The sequence below is a fragment of the Hippocampus zosterae genome, chromosome 10, assembly GCF_025434085.1.
Source record: "Hippocampus zosterae strain Florida chromosome 10, ASM2543408v3, whole genome shotgun sequence".
Lineage (NCBI taxonomy): Eukaryota > Metazoa > Chordata > Actinopteri > Syngnathiformes > Syngnathidae > Hippocampus > Hippocampus zosterae.
In genome coordinates, this window is record NC_067460.1 from 10,078,548 (window position 1) to 10,104,245 (window position 25,698).

General features: G+C 42.8%; 1 protein-coding gene and 1 long non-coding RNA gene across 4 annotated transcripts in view; one reads left to right on the top strand and one right to left on the bottom strand.

Moving 5' to 3' along the window:
• LOC127608751 (uncharacterized) overlaps positions 1 to 25,698 on the bottom strand; it is a 210,188-nt gene that overhangs the window by 34,922 nt on the left and 149,568 nt on the right. The gene's annotated exons all lie outside the window — the stretch shown is intronic.
• Positions 1 to 25,698, top strand: part of nova2 (NOVA alternative splicing regulator 2) — a 55,737-nt gene that overhangs the window by 7,723 nt on the left and 22,316 nt on the right. For all 3 annotated transcript variants that reach the window (XM_052078039.1, XM_052078040.1, XM_052078041.1), the window contains one exon: positions 9,243 to 9,386. In XM_052078039.1, the coding sequence (XP_051933999.1) occupies positions 9,243 to 9,386 (144 nt within the window). The remainder of the gene's footprint in view (positions 1 to 9,242; positions 9,387 to 25,698) is intronic.

The following is a 25,698-nucleotide window of genomic DNA, read 5'->3' on the forward strand; positions in this document are numbered from 1 at the left end:
GGAAACTGGATGCAGAACGACAAACGTCGCAGGGATGCAAACGTTGGAGAACACGGCGTTCCCGGCCAGCATTCTCCTTCCCTTCGTCCTCCTCATGCATTCTAATCAGCTTGTGCTCCAGACCCTCACGCCCTCACCCTCCTCTTCCTCCTCCATCCCTCCATCCATCCATCCACCCATCGCTCGGCAACCGACGCCGCGGCCAATCGATCACGCAGTGCGGTAAAGCCAATCTCTTCGACTTCTTCTCCTCCTTTGGCTTTTTTTTCCCCAAAATACTGCACTCGAGTAAAACAACAACAACAACAAAAAAGAAGGATCACGTGGCGGGGACATTGCAGCTGAGTGAGGCGCCCTGTTCAGGGAGGCGTTGAATATGGATGCAAAGGGGTGATTGGAAAAAAAAAGGCTGAACTAAGCAAGCAAGACACTGCGCACCTCCTCCACATCAGCAACACACACACACACACACACACACACACCTATCAGCGAGCAAGGCTGTTAGCATTGTTAGCATCGCTGCTTCTATTTTACCAAATGAAGTGTTTCATTGCTTGAAATAATTTTAATTGTTGACCCCTCACGAGGCAGCATGGTAGTCGACTGGTTAGCATGTACGTCTCACAGTGCAGAGATCATGGGTTCGATTCTAGGCTCTGACCTTACTGTGTCAAGTTTGCATGCTTTCCTCATCTCTGCGTGGGTTTTTTTCGCGGTCTCCGGTTTCCTCTCTCATTCCAAAACCATGCCTGGTAGGTTGATGAAGACTCTAAATTGTCCGTAGATGTGATTGCGAGTGCGGATGGTTGTTTGTCTATTTGTGCCCTGCAATTGGCTGGCAACCAGTTCATGGTGTACCCCACCTCCTGCCGGAAGACAGCTGGGATAGGCTCCAGTGCACCTATTACCCTCGCGAGGATAAGCAGCTCGGATAATGGATGGATGGACCCGTCGCTTAAAATATTTATAATTACCTGCATTGATAGTTAAAAGTCTTCCTTGACAAATGTGTCATATTTTTTTCGTCCGGCGAAAATTAATATGGTGCAGTACAGCAGATTGTATGTGGAGCCTAAAAACCCGATACAGGGTCACGACACTTCCCATTTGCCGTGCGTCAGTAGACATGCGGTTCTGAATCACTTGAAGACTCGATATTTTTGCAATTGTCCAGTGCAGTGGATTGGGCTGCGTCAATCGGTAGAGAGCAGGCCTCAATTAAATTGGCAAAAAATATAATTCACAAAATGTGTCATGAATCTCTGCCATACGGCTCTTGATGGAGGATTCTAGAACATGACGCTTGCTACAATGGCCAGCGTTGAGACGTCATATATTTAGTCCCTTATACAGTATGTAATAGATAGCACACGCGATCAATCATAAACACACACACACACACACACACACACACACACGGCTTCAAACAGACCTCCTAAAACCTCTTGATGAGTTCCAAGTGTATTTTGGCGTATCTTTCTGACCGTAGACAGCTGGTGGAGCCTCTCTGCTGTTTGAGGATGTGTCAGAGTGTGCCTGTGTGTCTGCCTCTGTGTGCACCCCCTCAACAAAAGAACCCCCAAGCTAGGGGGTGTTAGACAAAGCACGTTCCCCCTTCCCTCTCCCTTAAAGGAGATGAATATTTTAATTCCCCACAGGGCACGAACCCACCCCAGAATCCTCCACCATGCTCCATGAAGTGAAATGAATGATCTTTTTTACAAAAATGTATTATTTAGTGATGTTTACAAATATATTGCAAGTCTTACTAAAATGGTGTTTCAGGAATGCAATCAAAGCGGCGAGCATTACGAGCTCATAAAGTGGGCGCTGTCCTGTCTGGTTTTGCGCGTTACAAGCGCACATTTAATCCGGTTGTAATCCGAGACCCTGGTGGACATTGCGCTACTCAAACCACAACATTTTAACCCCAAAAGTATTCCTGCCAAAAATTAGTACTGGCTTGGACGCACCTTTAAGAAATCGGCAGAGGTGGCTAAGCTCCACACACTTTGCAGTTCAGTAAAAATACAGATACCGGTACTTGTACTAGAAAAAGAATCTGGTAACAGTAGAGGTACTGACGCAACTCTCGTCACTTCTTCTAGTATTGAGCTGCGAAAAATATGTTGAAAGCCTCCGGTGGCTGCGCTATATCCCACCGGGTCATTGCAGGTCTTCTCCAAGCTGCGACAATGAGGCACTCAAGCTGACACCCAAATGTGTCACACGGTGCCGTTTTAGCCTTGTCAAAAGAAAAATGTAAAAATCAAACAATAGGGAAAAACACTTGAAAGCTGTAGCACCACCACAGAGAGCTTCATCGGTCTCAATCTATGCACGTTTCCAGCAATTACGTTTCCATAAACATGTACAATGCTTTCAGAAACGCATCTCTAAATACACATTACAGGGTCTTTAAGTTTTTAATTTGTCGGTGTGTGGGGGGCGATGAGGATGAGGACGGTGGAGAAAGAGGAGATCCCTTTTCCTTTGCCCTGGGGACACAAGATCCCCAGGATTTAAACCCTCAATCCTGCAGCATGTGGCACCTATTCTGGGCCCGCTGGGTCGGCGCGGGCCTTAGCAACAGATTGCACTGTTTACTCGCACCGTGATGGTGTATTATTTATGATGGGGCACCCACACACATTGAGCTCTGCTTATGAAACCTTCAAATAGCACATACTCATGACAGTGGGGTTAAGATGACCTGCGCGGTGAGGCAATTTGTTCCGGTAATGCATGAAATCTGGCTTTTGGGACAAAGAAATCACCGAAAAAGATATGTATCTTTCCACTTTTAACTACAGGATGGGGTGCCCCGGTAGTCCAGTGGTTAGTGTGTCGACCTCACGGTGCAGAGGTACCGGGTTCAATTCCAGCTGCGGCCTCCCTGTGGGTAATTTGCATGTTCTCTCCGGGCCTGCGTGGGTTTTCTCCGGGTACTCCGGTTTCCTCCCACATTCCAAAAACATGCATGACAGGCTGATTGAACACTCCAAATTGTCCCTAGGTGTGAATGTGAGCGCTGCGTTCGTCTCTGTGTGCCCTGCGATTGACTGGCAACCAGTTCAGGGTGTCCCCCGCCTACTGCCCGAAGACAGCCGGATAGGCTCCAGCGACCCATATGTGAGCGGATCATAAAATGAATGGATGGATAAAAAAGTAAAATAGTGACATTTTAATATGAGGAAAAAAAAATCAATAAATTCTGTATTTTAATATACCGGTACCATAAAATTACAAGAATGAAGCAATACAACAAAAGTATTATGAGTGCGGTTGGATTTATTAAGTGATAAAATATGCAATTTTACAAGAAAAGTCAAAATGACAACAATAAAGGAAGAAAATGTAAATACTTAAGATGTGGGGAAAAAAAAGAAATTAAATTACTAGAATGGTTTGTAAATTGAATCCACTTTACCTGCACAGTCCTTTCACCCCCATGTGCATTTGCATTTTTTATTTTTTGTCAAATGCACGGGTTAGCAAGGTGCCTCACAAGTCTGGGTGACCTTGGTTGGATCTATATGTGACGACATTTATCTTGTTTTGGAAAGAAGACCGTGGCTATTTGAGATGCAAGATTTGTTTGTCATAAAAGCTCTCAGCAGCAGACTTTATTAGCTCTTAAAGCTCCAAGCACTGTAACTGGGAAAAGCATGTGTCCCAGTTTGGACTGTGCAGCCTAAAAAAGAAGCACAGACCTGATTCAACAATGAAATCTTGAAAGTACAACAATTCAGTCATATAAGTGCAAGATTGAAGTCATTGAATTACCAGAAAAAAAATGTTATAAAGCAACAAAAAAAAATTACAAGAAATAACTTTACAAATGTATTTCTGGCAATTTCATGACTGGTCCCAACTCGATTGCGAGGGGTGTGGAAGGAAAAAAACCCCAACCCAAAACATTTGTGTGTCTGTGTGTAATGGGATATATTTTTGTTTTAGTGCACACTGCACCCTTAGCATCCTGTCAGTCTCACATTCCAAAAAAGTATTTGAAGAATAAAATAAAGTAAAAAAGCAGGTCACCTTTAACCTACGGTGGCGTGTGACCTGCCTCAACGGAAGTTGTTAGCGGTCTGCAATTGCAGCTTGCGATCAGAGCTGTTGCACTATATTTATTGTCATTATTATTCTCATTCAGAGCTTGTTTCATGTACAGTTCACAGAGGACACTGGCAAAGAATGAGAATCTGGAGGGCGGAGAGAAACATTTTTAAAACGTGAGCTACGATAGTTAACACGCTACAAAAGTGCGTCCCATGCCTCCCCATCAGGTCTCGATGAAGGCAGGCAGTGATTTCCTTTTCACAAACCGCCAAACTCTTGTGTCTACTTTTTTTGGTCATTTTATGGCTGTTGCTCATCATGGCATGCATGACTAAGTGCGTGCGTATGCGGTAACGGGCCCATCGCGGGAGGTTGGTTGATAGAAAATTTGATCTTCGGTAAACCAAGGTTGGGCACCCCTGTTGTTAGGCATAAAGAGTGTCATAAAATGATAAGTACTATGTAGCAAAACTAATGTTGTGTTTCAGTATTTTAATTCCAAAAAATGAAGTTGAAAATTCAAGTTTTAAAGCAATGAATGCCATGGAAGTCATAAAATAATGAAAATGCATTTGTAATATTCGGCATGCATCCCTCTCTTATCCAAACTGCTTTATACTCATGAGGGGCCCAGCCCTCTTCAGGCATCAGGTGGGGTACACCTTGAACTGTTTGCCAGCCAATCATTGGCAATAAGTATGTTTTATGTTTTTTAATAGGTATATTAGCATGTTCAAAACAATGAAGCTCTCTCACCATAATGCACTTTGTGTGTGTGTGTTTCACCATTCCTATTTACCAATTCCCTGCCTTGTTAGCACGGGGTGGTTATAATTAGCTAGCCTCCATCGAAAGCAGGTCAGCGCCAAGGCATCGCACCGCGCACAAATGGGTCACTGCGGCAAGGAGACGACGATCAAGGGCACGATGGTAAACGCACAGGGCAAGGAGAAAACACATTCCTCTGTTACATAAAAGATTTGACGAAGCTATCGAGGCTGTATAAAACTGGAACGGTAGCGCAACGTTTTTAGGTGGTCGTCGGTCTTGCCGCTAGTAGCTAACTCACAACAAAGCCCAGTTGTTGCTAATTTAAGAGATTTTACAAATGGAGCAATTGAAAACAAGGACTAGCTTTACATAAGAGTCAGGCATTATAGTATTCAGTTAGCAAGGGTGCACTTGGGTAGAGGAGGTCTCTGTTCTGCCGCTAGACGCTAATTAACAACCAAGCTGCGGTGTTGATATTAGGAAAGGGCAAACTGTCTCAACACAGGCTTGTCTGCTGTGACTCAGTTTAAAAACAAAACGATTAGCTTCAAAAGAAGGGTTCAAGTCGTTACGATTTCATTAGCACTAGTGCATAATTGGCAATACAGCTTCGTTGCTAAGGTTCAGAAGGAATTACAAATCAAGCTCATCTGCTGCAAATAACAAAAACATTTTAAAAACATTAAAAAAAAGATGCCTTCATCTAAGAGTCTAATGCAACAATTCAATCAGCATGAACGTGCTTGTCCAGGAGGCGTCTCTGTTCTGGTGTTAGCAGCAAATTAGTAGGGTACCCTGGTTATTGATTTTCTTATGAAAAGGTGACTCCTCTTAACACAACCCTCCGTGTGGGTTTTGTCCGGGTACTCCGGTTTCCTCCCATATTCCAAAAACATGCATGGCACGCTGATTGAACACTCTAAATTGTCCCTGGGTGTGAGTGTGAACATGGATGGTTGTTCGTCTCCGTGTGTCCTACGATTAGCTGGCAACCCGTTCAGGGTGTCCTACTGCCCGAAGCCAGTTGGGATAGGCTCCAGCACCCCCCGTGACCCTTGTGAGTATAGAGCGGATCAGAAAATGAATGGATGGATAAAGACGACAGAAGCTAACATTGAAAGCTAAAGTTGAAAACAAATCATAGCAGAGCCAATATGATGACATTGAAGCTAATGTTAGAAGCAATGAAGCCCATCAATGAAAATACGGCATCGCGCACGTATGCGCTCCCTGCTCTTTGTCTTTCGTCGCCGTCAGTGAGTGTCGAGGAAAAAAGCAGTCAAGGCGTAACTTGTTTCCTGCCTCATGTGACCTGACGCAACACGAGAGGCTCGCTGACACATTGTTTGTTTGACTCGTCAAATCGACTATGTGAAATAATGACGCCTCTTTCTTTTTTCATTATGCTGGAATGCCATTAAAGATATTAAAGACATTAAAATAGAAATAAAACTAAACTCAATTAGTACACAGATAAGACTAAATTATACCAGTAAAAAAATACTTGCATAAAAAAAAGATAAAAATCTCAGACAAAAAAATTGCTAACATTGGAAAAATACTGAAATATTGGTCGAAAAAATATTCAAAATACAAAAACAGTCAACTAATTATGAGGGAAAATACAGGCGGCTGCCGCTGCTCAACCTGCATTGTTTTGTGTTTTTGTTATTGTAAAGTGTCCTTGGGTGTCTTGAAAGGCGCTTATAAATAAAATGTATTATTATTATTATTATTACCTTCTGGCTTTTCTACTGGTTCTGTGGTTAAAAAAAAAACTAACGGACAAAAAATAAGAAACAAACTCAGAAATATATTACCGCCACCTATAGGACTGGAGTGAAACATGTCATAATTTGTCTTGAGGCAGACATGGTTACAACACTAACAGTTCAGCCTTTGTGGGGGTAGTCTTCGTAGTCTTCCCCAAAGAGTTGATTTTTTTCTATCCTTGCATTTTTTTGTTTTAGTTTTTTTGCTCCACTTGGAAGAGCACAGCGGCCCTGCTTTTGAGTGGATGTAATAATCATCCTATTTTAATCTGCTGCCCCCTGAGGTTACGTGTCCCGGATTATCAAACATAGTACGGCACATGGGCTCAAATCTGATGTGATACATGCGTTCATTGACTGCTTCACTCTTTCATGACCATCAGATTAATTCTTTTCTAAATTTCCGCTTCTTTTTTGGAGGGTTGGGGGAGTAAAAATGAAAGATGTTAAAATGATTTAGGAGCTGAGAGTGTTTCTCCACTTGGGGGGGTTCCTTTTACACCTGCCGTGCGAACATTGCTGTTGTGTAATAGTGGGTTACTTATTAATATTTATTTGGTTTGTAACGGTAAGGTCAAAATTCAGGGAACCAAAATAAAATAACACTGCTTCCTGAATTATTCAACTGAATTATCAACCAACAGCGTAATTGTCTAAGACAATTTTAACGTATACACTGTATGTATGTATGTATGTATGTATGTATGTACAGTATGTACTGTATAGGTATATAATAACTACTTATTAATTGAGGCAAATAAAATAATGCATGCAAAATGAAGAAATAAAGTCACAGAATTTTATTCCAAATTAAATACTCCATGACTATGTACGGAAATGCTCTTTGGGCCCAAATACGCAGGGAGAAAGCCGTGTATGTAGTACTTGATGGATTTTTACATTATTGTTTTCATCCATCCATTATCTGAACCACTTATCCTCACAAGGGTCATGAGCATGCTGGAGCCTATGCTAGCTGTCCTCGGGCAATAGGTAGGGCCCTGAACTGGTTACCAACCAATCGCAGGGCGGGCACACACAGACAAACAAACATCCGCGCTCACACTCACACTTCGAGACAATTTAGACTGAGCATTCAGTTAATATAACATGTTTTTGGAATGTGAGTGGAAACCAGAGCAGTCACTGGGAGAACATGTAAACTCCACACAGGGAGGCTGGAGCCCAGAATTGAACCCTGGAGCTCTGTACTGTAAGGCGGATGTTCTAACAAGTTAATTTGTTCTGTTTTTAAAAGTTTTACTACCTTTTCCCACCCTCAGTCAAAAGTGATCGAGAAGCACGCTCACATCGCTATTCAGGCAGCAGGCAGGGAAGAGAAATACATGTGTCTTTGTTTATTTTTCATTTCAAGCATTTATTTAGATATGTTGGTTTCCGTTCCGAGATCATCTCCAAGTCTCATTTTTCTCCTCCAAAGTTTCTTGACACAGCTCCAGCTCACAGACGTCTTTATGTAAATCTCTAATCATCTGAATGTGGAACTCAAACATCTTGGTCAGGTTCCTACAGGCAACAAAAATAAGTAAATAAATAAATACATACGGGGAGGACCTTTCCACGCCAAAACCCGCGCGATCCTGTGGAGCTATGCGTCCAGCGGCGGGGACTGGCTAAGATCCGATTAGAAGCTGGCTTCTCGGCTACTTGTCGCCGTGCCAACATGCTGACGACTACCAGATTCCTCGGGCCCGACGCCGAAATTAGATCAGGGCCGATGCGGAGGCTGCCGCGTTCAAAGGCTTCGCAGGGAAAGTGAGCAATAACACCAGCAGGGAATCCTCACATTATGGAAATAATGACTTGTCATAGGCATCGGTCATCGTTTGATCGTCGCTTCCCCCGTCTCATGACACTTGAGTCCAAACGGGAGCTTCTTGGAATTCAATTTCCATGAAATGTAATTGTATTGAAAAAAAGATTGCACACATGTGGACTGAGGTACAAACATGCTGTGATCAGAATCACTTCCTTTCCACTGCGCAGTAAACCACCGTAGATGGGTGAAAATCCACATTCGCCTGCAATATGGAAAGACTGTATCGAAAACATTTAACAAAAAAAAGTGTTACCCATCCGACACTCGTTAAAAGAATTAAACAATGTATATTTAAATACTAAAATGTTCAACCATCTAACAAAAGTGTGCTATCCTAATGGTCACGTATAAAGTGACACTCCATAGATGGGCTAATGGAAATTAGCATATATGTTACAGTAATTATGGACTTTAAGACTACTGCTACTTTAACACAGATGGAACAGCAACACATAAAATTTGTTTTAAAACATTTTATTCAACGTTGTATACAATACATCGCCCTTCCAAATAGTACAAAAACGTTTAATAACATCTATGTTGTGGCACAACATGGTACTGCACGAAAGGCGCACAATGTTGTCAAATACATGAAAACAATATAATCCCAGTCGCATAATTATATACAGTCGTCCACAATAAATTCTCGACGATTGAATTAAAAAAATTAACTGTCTGGCATGAGGACAAAGATACAAACTGACTCCAGCTCTTTTTTTTTTCCTGACAAGATAGGTTGCACTTAAAGGGAAAGTTTGCCTCCTAACTTTTTGTTTCCTGTTTTCCCGCCGCAGAGGAAGGCGAGTACTTCCTGAAGGTTCTGATCCCCAGCTATGCGGCGGGCTCGATCATCGGCAAAGGCGGACAGACCATCGTTCAGCTACAGAAGGAGACTGGCGCCACCATCAAACTGTCCAAATCCAAAGACTTCTATCCCGGTAAGAACTGGCGTCCCATCCATTGATGGATGCATGGATCACAAATGCTGGACTGCTTGGTACAATTGGTTGCTGGAAAAATGGATGATGGATGATCGATCATGATTGGATCTTGAGAATGATGGATTGATGTCTGAATAGTGGGATTGTGGTTGAATGCTGGACTGATGGATGGATGCAAGGATCAAAAATGCTTGCTCGGTTGGTTGGTTGGTTTCTGGAAAGACAAATGGAGGATGCGTCAGATTGTTTTCATTGTAGGATAAAAGACAGGGATGACCGTCGGATTGATGGTTTGTAAATGGGATTGTGAATTAAAGGTGGTTGATTTGTGGTAAAATAATGCAGTGACTTTGGATTTAGAATACTATCGGACCATACTGCACTTACCAATGGGATCAATAATGACTGATTGGTGGTTTCTTAGAATGGAGAGAATGAAGGATGGATTGGAGGTTAGTAGGATTATAGATTCATTGTGATTGACGGATGAATGCATCGACGGATGGCCGGTGGTTGGTAAGGATACGATGAGATGATGGATTATTACTATGTATGAGTTGTTTCCCGGGCAGACGGAACGATGAATGACGGATGATCAATAGTGGGTGGATGTCGTATTGATGTTGTGATGAAGGCATGGTGGGTTGGTCGGTTGGAGGGATTATGGATTTATGTTGGATTGGTGAATGGATGCATGGATCAAAGATGGTTGGTTTTCTGGAAATGAAGAGTGGAATGATTTTGGATTTGGCGATGATTAAAGGGTACATTTAAAATGATCGGAGTTGGTTTGCGGGATTATTATTCATATTTCTGGAACAATGAATGGATTTGTGGGTAAATGGCAGCTCATGATTGCTTGCTTAGAATACCCACCACATGCTATTCCGCTGCAGTGTTGTCATAGCGACGGCGTGCCGCAATTGGCATTTGCCAGCCAATGATAGCGCCAGGCTGTGTGAATGTGTGCTGCTGCGTGTGTGTGTGTGTGTGTGAGTGTGTTTACACATTGAATTCTTTAAAGTAGCATCATGCTAATACGTGTCGCTAATTGTTTATGGGTAACATAGTCAGCCATTCTGTGTTTGTCCCGATGGATTCGCTGCTCCAAACAAAGTGGTGCTGTAGCACACAAGACCTGCCTACATGTGCACACACACACACACACACACACACACACACACACACACACACACACACACACACACACACACACACACACATTGCAGCAGGTGGGCCTTTTGATTTGTCACCCAGGAAGAACCCTGTCTTATTTGCATACAGATGCCCCCTTCAGCAGCGACAACACGCACGCACGCATACGCTCTTTCTCACTCACACACACACACACACACACACACACACACACACACACACACACACACACACACACACACACACACCTCCCTCAGTTAAGACAGGAGGACTGCACAAGCGTTTCTTTCTTTTACTTGTTGTCCTTCCTCGTCTTCCTTCACCCAGTCAGCTTGGCTAAGCGTTGCAGCTATATTTTGGCAGAGTGTGTGTGTGTGTGTATAAATAATATAAATATGTAACCCTTTCCTCCTACACAATCTTCGACATATGCATGCTTGTGCTTATGCATGCACGTGTGTGTGTGTGTGTGTGTGTGTGTGTGCGCGCAATGAAGACAACAAGGACATTTACTTCAACGACTTGGCCGAAGCGTCTGATTCCTGTTCTCTCTTCCTCCTCGGAAGACATTAGTCACTTTCCTCCCCCAACTCACACACACATACACACACACACTCTCTCTCTCTCACATGTGCTCTTCCTCCCTCCTTCCCCTGGTCCTCTTGAACCCCCCCTCAAATGGACCGGACCACTTTTCTCTTCTGTGAATGAGAGATTTGAATAGGAGACCTTGGCTTCCAAAGAGGAGAGGAGCATGTGCTGTTGCCATGGCAACACCAAAATACCAACTCTGATACACCTGCTTGTGATTTCCTGTCCTTTACCTCAGACCAGCGTTTCCTTCCTGCATTCTGAACTTCTTCCTGTCTGGAAACCTACTTTCCTGCCTTCCTTCCTTCCTTCCCCTCAGATCTGCTCTTCTTCCTGGCATTCTTCTCTTCTTTTTTCTTTAACTCTTTCCTGATCTCCTGCTTAACTTTCATTTCCTCCTTCCTTCCTTTCGTCCTTCCTTTCTGCCTTTCTTCCTTCCCATCTTCTCTGCTGTCAGACTTGCATTTCTTCTGAAATTCTTTCTTGACCTCCTCGCCGCCTCCCTCGATTCTTTTACTCTTTGCTTTGCTTTCCTTCCTGACTTTTTTTGCCCTAAGACCCACTTATTTTGCATCCTTCCTCTCTTCACTTAAAACAAAAAATGGTCTGCCTTCTTTCTTTGGTTCCTTCCTTCCCTTGGACCCACGTTTTACTCTTGCAGCCTTCCTTCGTTACTTCCCCTCTTACCTGCTTTTTTCCCCCCTACCTTTGTTCGCTCATTTCCTCTTGCCATCTTTCCTTCTATACAGACATTTTTTTTAACCTTAGCATTCTTTGTCTGGTTTTTATTCTTTTGCTTTGTATCCTAATTTCCTTCACTTGAACCCTCTTTTCTGCCTCCATTTGCTCTGTCCACCCCCTTTTCCCTCAGACCAACTTTTCTCCTGACCTCCTTCCATGCTTCTCCTTTCTTCCCTTACGTTTCTTCCTCGGACGTATTTTTTATCCTTTTGCCTCGCTTTCTTCCTTCCTGCTTTCTGTGGTTCCCGTGCTCATCCGTCACGGAAGAAAGTGCATCAGCAACACTTCAACCTGTGTCGGCCAATTAGAAGCCGCCAGTGTGAGAGCACGAGACGATGCCGCCATTCATCCTCACACGCCCACGCCCACGCACACACACAGTATGACAGCTTTATTACAGTGTGAGTTGATGCTAGTCCAAATATAACCTCAGCGTCTCAAAGGACAAAGCCGCTGTCACAATGTGGGAAAAGTAACAAACATATGAGTATAACGAGGACTCACATGAGGAGCGATTTTTTTTTTCTTTTCATCTTGTAACATTTCTCTTTCAACGTCAGGCTTGCAGCTGACGTGATGTCTGCCACTTCAGCCCTTTGCCCTAATGTAGCTGAGACCTCTCCGCATGAAATATGCATCCCTTACACCTTTTAATTACAATCGATCCGTTTGGTTCCTCATGCAATATTGGCCACATATGCACACGCAAGCACATGTAGAGGCAAAGTGAGCAACCCGAATCACCCACACACACATGCTTCACGGCCGCGTCTCAATTTGAAAGCCGAACTCGTTGCGTGACCAAAACCCTTGGATGATCGTGTTGAATCTGTTTTTCTGTCCGCCGATCAGTCATTGTATTATATACATATTTCTATACTTTATGTGGCGAGATGACGTTGCAGTTTTTCTCACACCATAAATGAGTGATTGTTCCAGCAGTCAATTAACCAGTTTTGTTGATGTGTCTGTCTGTGTGTCTGTATGTCCTATCTGTCAAGCAGAATATTTAAGCCTCCTATTTTTTAAATGATAAAATGTCCTCAATACACACAGGATAGGACTTATCGAAATGCTGAGAAAAGAAAATCCCAGTTAGCGTTTTTGCGTGTCGGATTAGTGAATAGAGCCAGCTATTTAAGCAAAAACAAACAAACAAAAAACTAACATTGTGTTCAACAAAATCATCTGACACAGTAGGAAAGAAAAATGTGTCATTTGTGTCCTGTCGTCACAGCGTTATTCTTCTACAACGGTTTTAGGTGTGACTACCAAATTTTTCTGATACATCGCCACCCTGTGGCGCAATGCCCCAATTGCATCTAAGATGACACCGACTTTATGCAGCACTGAATTAACAAAATGAACAGTTGTCACAATGTCGATGCTTTTACAGCCGAGGGCAGCCTGAAATTCGGTGGAGGAGTCGGCCTCCAAATTTTATACGGTATGCGGGAAAACCCTGCCAACAAGTTAACACAATTTTTTGGGTGGTTTTTTTTTGTTTGTTTGTTTTGTTTTCCCCAACCATGTCATGTTTGGTGTTCGTTATCTACCACCGCAGTCACAGCGCGCCACCATTTTAGAATGTTGCCTCTAATCACACTCCATGATGGTAGCTCCCTGCACACACACACACACACACACACACACACAAGCACATCTGTCGCACACTCTAACAGAGTGACGCACACACCTGACACGCACACTCACACACGCTGTTTTCAGCTCTGTAAGCCTCTTATAGCACCGTTAAGCTCTCGCGCCGCAAAAACATCACAGAGCGAGGCAAACATGGCTGGCATTGGCCTCGCGCTGCGATGTGCTGCGACAAAGTCGCCGGTCAGACCACACAAGCCGATTGGGCGTCTTTCTCGGACCATCTTCATTCTTTGTCTTTCAAGCTCTCTCTGTCACTTTCTGTCTGTCTATCTCTCTCTCACTCTCTCTGAGCTGTCCATATTATTTCTGTCTGTACACCTTGCTCTCTCTTTCTTTCCCCATTTTTATCACTCTATTGCTTTTTCTTTCAGTTTTTCTAGCTACTGTTTATATCAGGGCTGCCCAATCTTTTTTGACCGAAAATCTACTTTTTAATCAACCAACCCGCCCACAATGGACGCGTTACTACCTGTGCACGCAGGGGTATTGGTCACCCCTGGTCTATATTATTTCTGTTTTGCTCTCTCTCGCTCTGTCTCGCATCCCGTTTAGCCATCCCTATTTGTGGCACACTCATTCTGTTGATGTATGTAGCCATTCAGCTCTATTTCTTCATTTTTCTTTTGCTTGTTGATTTCCTTCTATCAATCTTCCTCTTTCTCCTTGTCTCCTTACTATATATATATAGTATATATATACTGTATGTATATATGCAGATCGCCGCTGCATCTGTTCACTCAACTGCAGATTGTAGATCGGCATCATATTTTTTTAGACTTGTGTTCGTTCACACGTGTCCCATCCAGATGTCAGTAAGGACAGGATAGGACAGGTGCGCACCCCTTTACTCAGTAGGCACATCAGTCAGCGACCCCGCGGCCCCGCTGACAGGCACGACTAATCGATCCGTGCGCAACATCTGCCTCCTCGACGGGGTCAGGACTGGACGCACCCTCCTCTTCCCCCTTTATCTTCCTCTTCCGCAACGGTCACATTGACTTTGCAAATTTTAGGACTGACAGCAGAGTGCAGAGGGATGAAGCATAGCACTGAGTGGTCATTGTGTTTGGCCTTTTAATGACGGAGCGTTGAGGGTCCCGGAGAGGCCCGAACGTAAATAGAACGTCGGGAACGCAGCCGGGCAATCGATGCTGCTACATCAAATGCGTGTGTGTGTGCGCGTGTGTATGCGTGCGTGTGTGCATTTTGCATGCATGTGTGTGGTGGGATAATGTAGTCTTCCAGGGAAATATGACCTTTGTAAACCGTCAAACACTTTCGCCCCCCCAGAGCCCGTGCATGTGTGTGTGAGTCTGCGTGCGTGCGTGCGTGTGTGTGTGTGTGTGTGTGTGCGTGTTCAGTGTGAAGGTAAGCAGAGCTGCAGATTTAGCAGGAACAACTCAAATGTTTCTGAAGTGGTAGTCGGGGGTATTTGTTTCTAATTCCGTTTTATTTATTTTTTTCATTATTGAACAATTTCCTGAATTGGAGATCAATAGTTAAGTCATCAACAGTATGATGAAATATTGTTGTATTTATTTGGTCAACAAAACAATGTTAATCAAAACAGAAAATGTTTTAGAATTTTGATGTTTCCAATTATGCACCGTTTCCCCAGCTTTGCGTATCTTGGTATTTTCTCAGTCAACTTTACGATGTGGATGATGCTTTACGGCCTGATTAGTAGCGAAATTCAAACGTGTGCAACTCAACTTTCTTGTCAAATGTGCTGCATGTGCAATATACAGCACAGTGTGTTTATTTGTTTAGTGCAGTGTTCGCTGCATGCGCCACAGATGCAGATGCTCTACACGAATCATTGAAGTGTAAATGGGCTGCTTGGTGATGAAGTGCTGGCTTCACCGATGAAAATCTCTGCTTGAATTTGTGCGCCTGCAACTGTTTTTCTACCAACTAGACCCTCGACAACACCTTCACTTTGCCCCTAGTCGTCGTGGTAACAGAAGCCATACTCAAGATTTGTGTGAGACAGAAGTGGCCCACCAAATACAGGGTGATGTCAACCACAGCATGCTGTAATTCTTTGCCCTTTGCACGTTTTGACACGGTGTCTGATTTTATCAAGACATCAGGGAACTCTATTAGATTGTGATAAAACTGTATCATGCGTTTTGTTCAATGCTGTTAAATGACATGGCGCTATTTGACGTAGTTGGTATTTTGCCTGTGTGTGTGTCTGTGTGTGTGTGTATGTGCGTGTGTGTATGTGCGCGCGCGCGTGTCTGTGTGTGTGTGTGTGTGAGAACACCGCAGCCGCAGCTCGTCAAAATGTTGGCGTCCTCACCGCTGGACATGAAACGTGCAGCGCATGTTGGATGGAAGTAAAAAAGTCAAAACTTAAGCGCAGGCACACACTCAAGTTGGAGCTGACACGCTGATTCATGAGCGTGTACAGTTTGAAAAAGTCACGTGATCGCATTAAAGACTTCCAGCTTTCTGCGGGATACACCAGAAAGTACAGCAGGACGGATCATTCATTATTTTGGATAAATGGAATTTAGCAACATTCAATTTGCATGGAAACATTTCAGCCCATTAGAAATTATGCAAATAATCTGCAATGTGTTAAAACACAGTGCTAAAAAATTTGAACAACATTTCTAAAAACATCAATCATGAACTAAAGTGTTTCAACAAAAATACTTATGTGTAAAAACAATACAATCGGAATACAATCAAGAGCCGAGTAGACTATTGATCCTAAAATTTTTTTAATCTAAACGGTCAAGCGAGTGTTACATAAAACAAACGAGCAAAGCATTGTTCATAGTAAAAAGTCAAGCAATAAAACGAAACGTAAAGCAAGTTGATTCTTGTGTAATGCCACGGATCAAACTGACTTGTTGGAAAATCTAGAGAAAAAATAGCATTAAAATTGTTCTGATCACGTTCTCCCCATGAAAATAATAATTTCTCAACCGTTTTTAATTAATTATATATGGTGCTGATTAAATCTACAGTGACCCATGAAGGTGGTCGGAAAGAAACAAACACACGTGGATTGTTAATCCTCAAATACGGACAAAAATAATGCAAAAAAAAGAACAAACTTTAAATAAAGATTTTTGCACATAAAAATGTACACATTTTTTAGGGTCTAATTGATTAAAATTCAGATCAACAATTATTTGGCCAATTAATTAAAAAAATACAAAATGACTAATTTATTTTTGAGTCCCTCAATGCTTACAACAACAACGAATCTCTGTGATAAAGTCACCATCTTTGTCCAATAATCTTATTATCTGACGTTGTTTTCTTCATCCTTTGGAATCAGTGCCACAAAAATAAATAAATAAATGAATAACCCCAAAAAAGAAAGAAAAACACTTTGTACCTATCTATCATTCCCCCAAAAGTTGATCCAGTTCTGACTGATCCAACCTCATCCCGCTCCCGCCTCTCTCCGCACTGCTCCAAACCCAAATCATCAAATTCATATCCCAGTCATTGTGTATTACTGCGGTTGTGTGCATGTGCACGCGAGTGTGCGTGCTCAGTCCTCATAATCGTGAGGATCGGGCCCTACCACGTTTTTGTAAGCAGTGCAAAGCCGAGCAAATGTTTGAATCAGAGCAAGCCAAATAAAAGGGAAAACGATGTTCTTGTGCTGAGAGTTCACCAGCAAATCATATTTAACACAAGACAGTAGGCCTTTTGCAACATGTTCACTTCAAAATGATGAGCAATTGACATTTCTGCAGTAAATCTTCCAAAAAAACTCCATCACTCCTGTTCCGTCTAAAAAATCTTGAAATAGCTGGGGGGAGGGGGGGTTCCCTCCACAACTTGAAACTAGCCGTGCACTTTGTTGATCTTTGCGTGTGAGATACTTAAAAGGGCAGAGCACTCCTGTTGTACAGATCTTTGGCTACCATTTTTTGCATGTTGTCCATTTCTTAGTGGAAATTAATGTGGCTCGTCACTTTTTGAAAGAAAAAAAAAAGTAGACAGAAATGGCTCTCTATTTGCAGCCATGTTTCTAGTGAAAGCCATGCACATGAGGAGGGACGTGTTTGCTAGTGCAGTGGTACCTGGGCTTCCAAGTGCCCCAAATTTTGGGTGAACAAAAAAATGGAACAAAATAGGGCCCAACTGATCTGGATTTTTTTGAGGCCGATCCCAATAAAATTCCGATCGCCGATTTATCAGATGATTAACTTAAAAACTATGTATTACTCAAAAGAACTTTTTGGGTCCCTTACAAAAAAATCAATTACAAGCAGAACATTTGACTGTTTAAAAAAAAAAAAAAAAGACCGCTTTTTGCCCATTTAAAATCGGTCAGGCCCGAGTAATCTATATACTTGTATCCTCTATTGATCAAATCATCAGACTTTCTTCGACTTTGTGCTGATCATAAGGGTTTCTCTTTTCATCAGTCGTGTCCAGCTGTGCATGTGATGATGACAGAGAGGAGGAGGAGGAAGAGGAATGGCCAGTGAAAGCAGCAAGGGCAAAGAAAAGAGGAGAAAGGAGAGGAAAGTTGAATGTGCAGAGGTTTCTGAGAGCTTTAATAGCCACCAACTGCTGGGGACAATGGGAGGGGTGGGGGGTGGGTCTTCCCGTATGACAATAGCGCCTTTGACCCCGGTCATGAGGAGGACGGGCTGGGGTGAGGTCCCCATCTGCTGTGGCGCAAGGGAGAAAGTGTCTTAGAATAGAGCGGAAAAGAATCGACTAGGATCAGCCTTCATGAGGGGGGAATTCTGCTTTAAAGACTGCAGAGTGGCAAGCGGCAAGCACCTAAGAAAAAAAAAGATAACATACCGAACGTTTGGAAAATTCTCCTCCGGAAAACCGTTGAGCTTAGTCCCTCTGGGCTTTTTGAACGTGAACTGTATTCCATAAACACAGATGCGTGTGAAGATCGGTGCTGCCATGAAATGACGAGGGCGGCACGAAAAGCGCAAACCAGGAATTGGAGGCAAATGTGCAATTCCTACGTGCTGCGTTCTTGCTTTGCATGCGTGTCACTGCAAAATAATTTAGGGTGTCATTCAATGCATGTTTTGCGACGCTATTTTTATACATTTTGCAACAGCGTCGGCCAATGTGTGCAGTAAACCGCAGGATCACTTTCGATCAACATTCGGCATGGGCTAATATTTGCCACGATGCCCAATAAGTGGCTGATATGCTCTATTTGGTGCAGATTGGCAATGGTTTGTCTTCATACCTATTGGGAACCGCACCAGGTCTGTTTGGAAGCGCACCAAGACAACCCCAAAAAGTGGGTCTTGGTCTGCTTGTTTGGTATGCATCAAGATTTTTTGTGTGTATTCAAACCTGCATAAAAGATCCGGCCCAGTGTGGGAAACGTAGCCTGGTCTGTTTAAAGCGCATCAAACGGTGTAGGTGTGAATACACCTTTAGCAACAATAAATTTGGTAGCCTGGTCTATCATGAGTAGCCCCACAAAAAAATAAATAAATACGACTTAAGAAGTCATAATGCAACTGACACAGGAAGTCTGTTTTTGGAAGATTTTGCTCCGGAAGGATGTGTCATTTGACAACATGAAATTTGTTTTTTCCATCATCAGTAGACCCACCAAAAAAGTCTCAAGAAATCATGAGCAAAAAGGACACAGAAAATAGCCATTTTGGTTAGAAGTGTGATTTTAGGGTGATATCCAAAGTGTGCAGGGGTGAACGAGGACCCGTTCACTGCTACTGGCGGCTTAAATTATTGTCGCATTTCAGGTCACATGTTGAAAGCACGTGACTGTATGTACAGAATCACATCATCATATCAAAACCTCAAATGAGTCCAAATTCATCCTTTTCAACCATGTTTTGTGCACGCGCTCTACTGCAGTAAGATGACGAGACAACAAACAGTAGTAAACCCTCCATGACCCCCTCCGGCCCTTCCTGCCCCCTTCCCTCTGTCAAAAGTAGAGCCACAGGCCACATGGAGTCTGCGCAGTTTAAAGCGATGGCTGCCGCCGTCGTGATGTGTCACCTCTCATGGCAATGCCAGACATTACTGCTTGCTAAGCTACACAAATGTCACCATGCATCTTTGTCTCTCTCTCTCTCTCTCTCTCTCTCGCTCTCTCGCTCTCTCTCTCACACACACACACACGGACGCACGCACGCACACACTCTCCAGCTCACACACTTTCACACACATGCACAGCCGCAGACTCTCCCACACGCATACACTCTCACTCAGTCACCCTCTCATACACACTCTTACTTACTCTCCCACTGACACTCTCTCACACACACAATCTCATTTAGAAACACACTGAGTGACACAAACACTTGCACTCATGCCCCTTCCCTTTCATACACACACACACACACACACACACACACACACACAGTCATAGTCTCTCACAAATGGCAGACACATGCACAAGCTTCCTGTAAATCGTACACAAACATTGACTTGTTTCTGTTTCTGCGGCAACACACACATACACGCATTCACCTCTACGGGACAAAGCAGAGGATTGTGGGACGGCCATTGCCGTGGTGATGAGAATCAAAGTGACAACCACCATGCAGCCCCCCCCCACTCCTTCTTCCTAGCGGACCCTCCCCCCACCCTTGCCCCCAAGGCCCCTAGCAGGTGTAAGCGCGCGAGAAAGAGAGATGTCTTTCTTAACATCTTGGTACACATCCAGACCCTCTCGTCTTGCCTTGCAAACTCCCCAGCAGCCCCCTCCCCCTACACTCACACACATACACAGTTCAGAAATTGTGTTGCATGCAATTTTATGAAAAGCAAATGTAAGAGCTTTGTGTTGTCTTCAAGTGCTAATCATGTATGTTGTCTTGCTATTGTCCATAAAGAGTGAATTGACATTTATCTCTCTCCCCTCTCAGAATCACAAACCCACCCACACAGACATAATTTTTCTCTGCATGGATTTATTACAAAACGAGCACTTGAAAACAACACAAACCTCCCAAAGGTACACTTTTCTATTTTGCGAAAAGAATGTAACAGAATGAAATACTTAAAATAAGTGTGTGTGTGTGTGCGCGTGCCTGTGTGCGCATATTTGTGTGTAAAAAGGCTTAAATCCAAAGACTTCAAATGAAAACAACATGCTAAAAGCAATCCCAACATACACACACACACACACACACACACACTGGAGTGTATTTGCCATGTCCTGATTGGCCCCCAACAACAATGACACTCAGCATCGCCGGTCGCCCTGGTAACCCCCTCTGCCTCCCCCCAACCCTGCGAGCACAAAGAGGTCACATTTAAAAGGTCCAAATGGGCTAATGTCTCTCCTTCTGACTACTTTCTCTCTTGCACTCACTCACTGGCTCGCCCACCCGCCACAGATGTGTGCTCTTAAGGGCGCAGCATGTCTTTTTTGTCTTTTTTGTTTTTTAATGGAGAGCGCATAGAGGAAGAAGTCGTGAGTGCAGCAAACAAAGGAGAGTATTGACGATGCGTTTTCATCTCTGGTGAGGGACGCCTTTAACACGCACGTAGACATACGACAATGGAGCTAGTTCCACAGCTGCCTCTCCCACCCCTTCTTCCATTATTTTTAATCCTCCCCGAGTGAAAGCCCCCAATGCCCTACACAACCCCCGGTCCTTACAGCACCCCTTCAAATACCATCCTCACCCAGCCCCTTTATGATTAATCCCCCTGCCTCAAATACCACCCCCAACCCACTTTATGATTAAACCCCCCTTCCCTCGCTTCTTCGTCTGGGCTCCCACAAAGCCGTCAGCTGTCAAGGCCACTGGACTTTCCCTTTAATTGTATGTGTGTGTCTGTGGTGTGTTTAATGATGGCCAGGATTTTTCAGTTCTGTCACAAATGCCCTCCTTCGTCCCTTTCCACTTTCTGACTTTCGTTCTTCCTCTGCTCCTGAGCGGCCCTCACTTGATTGTTTCGCTGATGCTTCTTTCCTTTTGTTGTCCTTCAGATGATATTTTTTTCGTCCTTTTCTCTCCCTTACTTTTATTTTCTTGTTTTTCTCTTTTCTTATTGCTTTCCTTTCCTCATTTCACTTTTACTATCCGATTCATTCTCCACTTTCATTACTTTTTCTTCTTAGTTTTTTTCTGTGCCCCGCAGCCCCCGAGGTCTGACTAAAACTGAATCAGCCCAAATCCAAAGCAGCATTGTCATTCGAAAATAATGTAAATTCAATTAATCCATTCCAGACATCCCAAATGTTCACAACAAATTATACGTTATAAACATACATACATTTATAAAGAATATCTTACTAATATGCATACTAAAAACATGGATGTAAACATAGAAATATTTGCCTTTTGAAGTGGATATGTGAACATCAGTTTTCATCTTAACTGAAGAGTGGATGCCATACAGAGGAGATATTTTTCTTCATTCTTGAATTTTATGTTTCTCACAATTCTGCATATGCACATATTGTATCTAAAGCGTTCATCAGATAACAAAGTGTAATTCACAATCCAAGCTTTAACGATTAACACAAGAGAATAAGCCTCCTGGCCAGCTCTGCAACACTCAGGAAAGTTAGGGCAACATTAGCGAAACATCCTGTCAAAAGTCAGTCCTTCAAAATAAAAGCACACCAATATCATACCAGCTAAAACTTTTTTGTGGTTGTTTATTCAATGTGACTGTTAAATAAGCTGGCATGTGGCTAAAAAAACAAAGAAAGTGTCATCTTATATGATAAGCTTTTATTTTGAAGGTTTGACTCTTGACAGGATATCTTACATCGAGTGGTGCCGAGTGGCGAAAATTGGGACAAACAGTTGAAAGAAAAAACCTCTGAAAGCAGCATTGTATGGAAATTTTGCCATACAATGACCGAGATTCCTGTGTATTAAGTTCTTCCTGTCATCATTTTCTCTCTTCTTTTCCTTATTCCTTCATCTCATTCATTTTCTCTCCCCACTTTTCCTCTAATAATTCTTCCCTTTGTTCATTGGGACCTATTTCATCTGTACTTCCTTTTTTGCTCTCCTTCCCTCCTTTACTTTCCCTACTGTCCTTCCTTCACATTATTTCATTCTCTAGTCATTTCCCTTGTTTCAGAAGTTTTTTTGTTTTTCCCTTCTTCCTTTCCGGTATCTCTCTGATTTTCTTTTCTTGCCGAATTTATCTCCCTCACTCCTTTCTTCATTTGTTCTCCCTTCTTCCCTTGTCGGTTCCTCCTTTCCTCACATCATTCGTTCTCATTTCCGTCCTCATTCCACTCTTCCATGTTCTTCCTTCCCATACGCCTTTCCTGTCCTTCTTCTGTCCAGTTCTTTCCCTCTTGCCCTCTCTGTTGTCTTTCTTCACTTTCACCTCTTCAAGTCCTTTCTGCTGACATCTCATAAACGTCTTTTCCGTGTGTTTTTCTGTGCGTGTTGTTGTTTGTCTTGACATAAATCAAAAGTAATCGGCTTCCATGTGCTTTTGATTCATAGCGATGAGCTCACACAGAAATGCAGGCGCACACACACACACACACACACACACACACACACACACACACACACACACACACACACACACACACACATGCGCACACACACACGCACTCAGGGTGAGCTAATGCAGTTGAACAGGCTCGAATTATGTCGTGGTGTAATTCTTGGTTCTTAGGCTAATTTGATAAAAACAAGATGCATGGGGACTGTTCTAAATAGTGGAAAAATATATACAGTACACGTTGTATATTATAGGTAGACATGTTTTAATATAGAATACAGGAGGAACATATTGCTAGTGTTGGGCCAAAACCTCATAAGTCACAATTTGGTTCATTGAATATTTTTTCAAATCTATACTTTGTATACTGGTCAGTCCACGTATGTGGATTTTATTTTTACAAATGACTGACCAGTCGAAAGAATCGAAAATTGCTTCATCTCTTTGAATTTGCAAAGTTATAATGGTTGAATAAAAATGCTCTTTTCGGAGTCTCCTGAAAAGTCACTATTTTGGATATATTAGTTTTCGACCCGACGCCAGCAACATGCATCTAGCTGTTGTTAAAGCGCTATATAAATCAGGATGTATCTTATTGTCTTGTAGCTATTATGAAAATTCTGCATAAGTGCAGGGTGACTTTTACACAACAGATTCAGTGTTCAAATGTTCGCTTTGGCCTTCCCCCATAAAACTAGAGATGGATTCCAGGTGTTGGGCCAGGGGTATCGGCTACTCGTGGAGGCTGCTGATACCAACCATTGATACTCTCCGCAACAAAACAAAAAACTAATCTGACATCAACTGAGAACTCCTCAGCCATAATTGGCGCTACCCTGTGGCAGTCTGACACATCACCAAATTATCATCGGCCCCAGGAAGAGAGGTTGTACACGATTTTTTGTCATTGTGTTAAATGATATTTTATAGATCAAAAGTACGAGATGTATCAGTTGTCGGTATAGCTAAGTACTTGAAGAGTGAATGCGCGTACTGGTATCAGTCTGAAAAAAATGGGTATTGAACATGTTGACTTAAAACTGCTGCATAGTGGGTTATTTTTAACCCATATTGGGTTATTTCTGACCCAACGATTGGTTGATATTTTTATATATTTATTTTTGCTTGGGTCAGGAACCAAACAAGGTGAAGAAAAAAAAATATGAAGCAATTAAGCAACTGCAACGCCTGTACATGTTGACAAGGAGAGCCACAGACCCCGATGTACTTTCAGCCATTGACTGAAAAAGTACAACACACATACAAAATGAAAGCAATCCCAAGGAATTACAAAGACCCAAAGCTCAGGCCCAGATGCTCTCACGCAGTTGAAGTACCACAGCAAAAAAAGAAAGTCTAGTGTAAGAGAAAAACACAGTCAAGCAGAACTTTCATAACAAGCGTCCATGTTGGGAGCTGTGTGGTCACTTACAGCGATGACATCATCCCCAAAAAGTTCTGTTGGCGACGTCCAGGTCGATGATTCAAGAAACAAAGTGAAACAATATGGCTTTCGTTCTCAGTAGTTGGCGGCCTGTAAAAAAAAAAAAAAAAGACTTTGGAAAAGTCCACGCCGCCAAGAGCTGCTTTTGTTTTTCTCAGTTTGGAATTGGGAATGTCATGTCCGACTTTTTTGGGGGAGGAGGAGGTATTGAGTGGGGGCAGTGAGGACGTTGTGAAATTCAGATTGTGTGTCACTGTCGCCACGACTGCACACACTCACACACACACAGACACGAGGAGCCAGCGGGGTCATGCAATAAATCACAATTATCTCTCCTCCAACTGCAATGCCCTCATATACAACCCAGAAATCCTTTCACACCTTATACTGAAGTACGTGTTTCAGTTGATTGTGTATGAGAGCGTGTCAGTAGGGTTTGTGAGCAAACCAGAATTCACTAGTGTGAGATTTTCAGTTGTGTGCATGCATGCGAGTATTTCACTGGGCTGTGTGACAACATTTCAGTAGTACTATGAGTGTTTCAAGTTTTGTGTGAGAGTATATGAGTGAAAATAATTTGAGTAGCGTGTGACAGCATTTCAGTAGTGCCCTAATGTGTTTCATTTGTGTGTGTGTGTGTTGAGGGGGGTAAAACTGTAGTGTGCGAGCACCATCCAGTAGTGTGTGAAAGTATTTCAGTAGTGTGTGTGTGTGCATTTCATTATTATGTATGAGAGCATTGTGTATGAGAGTATTACAGTTGTGTGTGACTTTTAAGTCGTATATATGTGTGTGACAGCATTTTAGGATGTAAGACTCTTTCCGTTGTACTTGTAAGAGTATTTCAGTAATCCCGAAGAACGTTTCAATATTGTGTTTCAGGAGTATATGAGAGCATTTCAATTAAGAGTGATTGTGTTTTTGTAGTTTATATGAGTGAAAATAAATGAAGCGTCTGACAGCATTTCAGTCATGCTTGCGTTTTATTTGTGCACAAAAAATTAAGTAGTACACGTAGTCCAGTCATACATGAGAGAGCGTGTTCAGTAGCGTGTATGAGTGTTGCAGTTGTGAAAAAACAAAAACAAAAAACAATTAGTAATAGTGTCTGTATTTAAATAGTAGCGTTTCAGTCCTCTGTGTGCTTCATTATTGTGAGTGTGAGAATCTTAAATGATGTGCCTGACGAACTGTGTGTGTGTGTGCGCGCGCGCGTGTGTGTGTATGTGTGTTGGGGGGTGCACGGCTTTCACCATGGCAACAATTTTTCAAAAATATTCAATTTTCGTAGGA